Source organism: Pyxicephalus adspersus, chromosome 1, assembly GCF_032062135.1.
Source record: "Pyxicephalus adspersus chromosome 1, UCB_Pads_2.0, whole genome shotgun sequence".
Taxonomy (NCBI): domain Eukaryota; kingdom Metazoa; phylum Chordata; class Amphibia; order Anura; family Pyxicephalidae; genus Pyxicephalus; species Pyxicephalus adspersus.
Window position 1 is genome coordinate 123,463,014 of NC_092858.1, and position 5,195 is coordinate 123,468,208.

The 5,195-nt window shown below is 36.0% G+C and overlaps 1 protein-coding gene across 1 annotated transcript in view; it reads right to left on the reverse strand.

The window, feature by feature from the left end:
• Positions 1–5,195, reverse strand: part of PTPN22 (protein tyrosine phosphatase non-receptor type 22) — a 59,458-nt gene that overhangs the window by 26,057 nt on the left and 28,206 nt on the right. The window contains exons 2-3 of the mRNA XM_072413362.1: positions 3,586–3,694; positions 2,595–2,671 (exon numbers count right to left, since the gene is read on the reverse strand). Of these exons, the coding sequence (XP_072269463.1) occupies positions 2,595–2,671; positions 3,586–3,694 (186 nt within the window). The remainder of the gene's footprint in view (positions 1–2,594; positions 2,672–3,585; positions 3,695–5,195) is intronic.

A 5,195-nucleotide genomic window follows, 5' to 3' on the forward strand; every position in this document is an offset into this window, starting at 1 on the left:
AGTCCTCACGGGACTTCCACAGCCACATCTAAATATGGTGTTATGAAAATAGCAAACATGTTTTTAAAAGTTAATTTAGAAGCTCATTTATACCACTACATACCAAAATATACCATATATATCAGTATAATGTTACTCTTTACTACAATTAAAAAATCAATCTGCTTCTGTCATTGTGTAATATTAGAATAACATAATAATATAGAATAATAATAAATTAGAGTTTTTACCTACATACATAAGCACAATGGCAACGCGTTCATACAGCTGTGGTCATTATGACTCTGAATTACAGTACATTGTATGAGTGCTATCCCCTCATGCAGTAAATGCAGAAGTCATCCAGTGCAATGTATCCTAAATCGGGGGATTCGTGATAAGTGGGTGTAGTTGGTAGATTTTTTTTTAATTAATGTATGTATTTTTTTCACACGTGTTCCAGACATCCCTCCAACAATTTCCCCTGTGAACTTTCACAATAACAGATTACCGGTTGCAATAGCTCACTGTTGTAGTGATGTATTGCTGTATTGTCATAGTAGCTCTGGCTATTTAAAAATAACTGTGGGGCTCATAAAAAGTACCCATTACATTACAGAACTTCCTCTTTAAACATAAAGGAATAGCATTATGTTGCATTTTGTGGCTGTTTTTTTTTTTATCTACAATTAGCGATTTTGCTCAATGCTGGACCACGGGCATGACTGACTGCCAACAATTTCTGCATTTAACCTCAACTAGGTCATGTGGAATGGCTATAGAAAATGATGGCAACTGGGTCAAGTAAACAAGGTGTTTAAAATGTCATTGGGGGAACAATCTGCTTAATCAGCACCATTTTAAAATGGCATCTGGAACTCAGGTGGGTATTTACACAAAACCTTGCTGTTCTTGGAAGTGACAAATAATGACACTCTTTATTCCATTCCATTGTCATACTTTCTGACACATTTAATATCACATCACAGCAAGGAAAATGAACATCACATTGTACACGTAGATATTTTCCACCATATTCCATAAATCTATTGTGATTAATATAAAGATCAGTTTTGGTTGTTTAGAATGAATTAGAGATATTACAAAGTGCCATTAAAGTTTTCCACTACTGTTTGTTCACATTGGTTATGTTTAGATAAAACAAAATAGGCAGCAAAAAAATTTTTAAAAATGCCCAATTTACAAGAGACCAATGGATACACATAACACATTTGGTGTATGTGAAATGAGCCAGATTTATTTTATGATTTGCCCCTTATGTGCAAGCTATAAGCATGATTAAGACAATCACCACTTTTTTTGGTTGCTTGACTTGCACATGTATGTAGGAGCACAAAAGATATCTTAGGATGACCCTCTGTCTGAAACTGTTAACTACATTATGTGAGATTTACAGCCTTTGCTTCTTCTGGGGCTTGTCCTAATATTGATGAATATGTGGGAAAAACAATTTATTTTATATAGGCAGTGTTATGTGTATCTGCTGGCTTCATGTGAATTGAGACAAGTTCCTTTATTATTTTTTCTGTGTAATTAAGGATTAAATCCCCTACAAATTTTTAGTGACAAACTGTGCAGTTTGCCATTCCTTAACACATAACAAACTATTGTTTTGCACCCAGGAGCTGCAAACTGCACCAGAGGTATGTGGTTGTAGCTTTGATGCAGTTCTTCCTTCAGAAAAGAAAAAGCAATCTCTTGGCCAAAAGTCACTTGACACTCTCTTGAGCCGTGATCCACTGCAACTGTGCGCAAACACATGCACAAAATGGTTCCCAACGGCTCCCTTTTTGTTGTATTGGAATGGTTGGGACCACAATTATGCCTGTGCCAGGCTCATCAATGCCGCATTCAACCCCAAGTTTAAAACATAAGTAATTGCCATTCTTGACAGATGACGCTGTATTTTCAGAACACCTTCCCCTCATTTCCATAATATTTAGTTGTAGGTGTTCTGTAGTACAAATAGATCAGCTAGTCACAGCTGATAACACTGACAAGCTTGAGATTTTAAAGTGGAAACCTTTTTTTCACAAGCATGTGATTAGACTAAGTTCTTTATTGCAGAAGGGACAAGTGATGTCACTTCTGCATTAAAATAACCTTTCCTGATTATTGAATCTGCTCACCTGTCTTCATTCTTTAATAAGAATGGGCATCTTCTTCCTTCTTTTCTTCCTGGTTTCAATCTTTGGCCATCTTCATTGGCTGGGATAGTGTAACTCATGGCTATCATTCAGTCCCAGCAGCCATAGGGGAAGCCAAGATGTGTCGGGTATCCTGGCTTCCTACGCTGATCTCAATGTGCACAACATGGTAGGTCACTGATCCCTGCCTGATCATGATTTCTGAAAGTGGAACTTTAGTTCATCTATAGTACAGTAGAGTGTACAGGAACTCACTAGATTTCTATCAGGATCAACAGGTATGTTACCATATGCTTTCAAGTTTATATTTAATAGACCAAGTACTTTGTGTAAAATAAAGCTTTCCTCAATAGGTTCCCATCTATAAACCAGATTACATATATTAGTCTCAGGTGTCCACAAATGTATGTGTGTATGTCTGCAAAGCTTGTATATTAAAGTATGTACCTTGATAAAATTAGCATTGATAAAATCGGTATCGTCATCTGATGTTATCAGAGAGAGTTTGACACGACTATGGTCAACTGAAATACAAAAAAGGGACAGACATATGTTTTTAAAACATTTACATACAGTAAATCATTTACATTAAGAATCATTGATCTTGTATACTGTACCAAACAGACAAAACAGAAATAAAGTGTTTTAAAGTGTAGATAAGCACTCCTTCACTACTTGTCCAAGAGATAGAAAAAGAGAATTCAGAGTTGTCATATGAACAGGTGTCACAATTAAAGAATTTACCCTCAAGTGCTCTGGTAGCATCTGCAAAATCCGAGTTTGCACAAAACATCCTGTCTCAGAGACAATGGTCATCAATTATACTAATAAATGAACCCTTCCCTATGGTATAAAAATTGCAAACAGGTTAATTGGCTTCCCCCCAAAATTGACCTTACACTATATTAAAGACATTTGACTATGGTAGGGACATTATATTGCGAGCCCCTTGGGAGACAGTTAGTGACATGACTATCGACTGCATACAGTGCTGCATACATAAATATAAAAACTGTATAATAATAATAATAATAATAATAATAGGACATTAGTAACAGATAGGAACTTCGTCAACATGACTAACTTGAAGATTCTACCTAATATTGTACACAGGTCTATGGTATAACAACTACATTGATTATTGTTTCTTATCAAGGTTTTATAAAACAGTTTACACCTCTTTTATTAATCTGTTCCCAAATTTTAGAAGACCTGGAGATGCAATTACAGATTTCAGCTACAGCACCACCCGAAAAATCATTGCATGCAAATAGTCAGTCTTTATTCCACTAAACAATACTAGGACAGATGTGGCACTTTTTTATGTTTCATATATAACAAGTTTTTATACCATAAAAAGTTTTAGAGATAAAACAGAATTATTACGCATGTATTTTTAATAAAATTTTGTCTGGCATGACAGCGACATTCCACTCACATGGAAAGATGTCTTTATAGCGATTCTTCTTGAAGTTCTCAGCACTTTCTGCAGCCTTGGTGGTATAATTGTTATCTGACTTGTGCTTTGCTGATTGTCTTTTCAGATTCTGGTGTAAAGTAAGAAATAATATTAGTTATGTTACACCAATAATTATACATAGCTGAAAATTAAAGTAAAGTAAAAAACTGGGCTCTTGTTTGTAGTTAAATACATCACAAAATATATCTAGTTATCACCTTACCTTTTAACACACTGGACTCAAAAAAGGGGAGCAGGAAAAAACATTGGCTTACAGTCCAGAATTGGGTGCCCTCTATACTCATTTCATTTCTGATCAAGGCAGTTATACAGAACTGATCCCTGGTTCATACCACATGGTGATCTGCCCCGAAGTTAAAGCTCAAATTAATTTTCAGTTTAAGCTAGGTATATACTAGGTGCATCAAAATAAAAAGTGTGCAAATTCTTGTAATTTCTTTTCTTTCTAACGCAGTCTATTCTTTAATTGACACAGTTCAATGATTCTAACAGATTAATTGTTGGATTCAATATGTAAATTGAATCTATTGATAAACTATTTATATTAGGGCATCCCTGATTGATATTTGATCAATATATATTTATTAGAAATTCCAGTTTTTGCCTGGCTGATGCCACCCCACCTGCTCTGACCACCAATACTTTATTTAAGCAAGAGGTGAACTTATTGCTGTTGGTGGTTAGAGTGGGTTGGCAGTTGTAGTGGGGTAACTGTTGACCATTGTTGACCATTGTTGACCATTGTATGACCAGATAAAAGCCAATATCGCCTAAGTAAAAAAAGCCTAACTGTTAACCCCTCCTCACTTTCAGAAATCTTTTTTAAAACCTATACAGTATTCACTGAAAACTATCATCAGATCATTTATTGAATTATTACTTTAACGTAGTTGTTTTTCATTGTATGCCAAACTGAAGAGAAAGTTGTACACCGAAGATTTTTGATTTTGGTTTATTGTTCCTCAGAGAACTATGGATTATTTTCTGCATAAGGAGAAGTAGCATGTTAAACTCAAAGGCTGGCATTGTTTATTGTCTGAAAAGGCTGGTATGACATTAGAAGCAAGAGATATGCTCCCAAATGCTTATGGAAAGACAACTCTTTTTTTTTTGTGATCCGAAATTCGGGCATGTCCAGCTCCTCACACAGGCTTGTTATTTGTGGCGAACTGGCAGGCTGATAGACCTTCACACCAAGGCATCTGCTCAGGTCTTCCACTAAGTTTTTTCAGCAAATGATGCCTTCACTTCCAGCATTATAAACAAACATATTCAAAGTTGAAGAAAAAGTAGGGTAAAAAGAAAAAGAAAGGGGGCAATGAACTAAGAGGAGAGCAAAAACCAAGGGAAAGGAGGGAAAACACCATAGGTATTGGGAAGGCCAGTAGAAAGAAAGATCACATACAAAATGGAATAGGTATTCATTGTTCTCCCCAGACGTTTTTAGCCGGTTGCTCCGCCCGGCTGATTTGAATACCCCGCCCAGCTCTGGGCAGCTCTCATCCTCGGATGTACGGATATCAGTGAGGCTGCTCTGTGTCATCCATTCAAATGATTGCTGCCGTTCG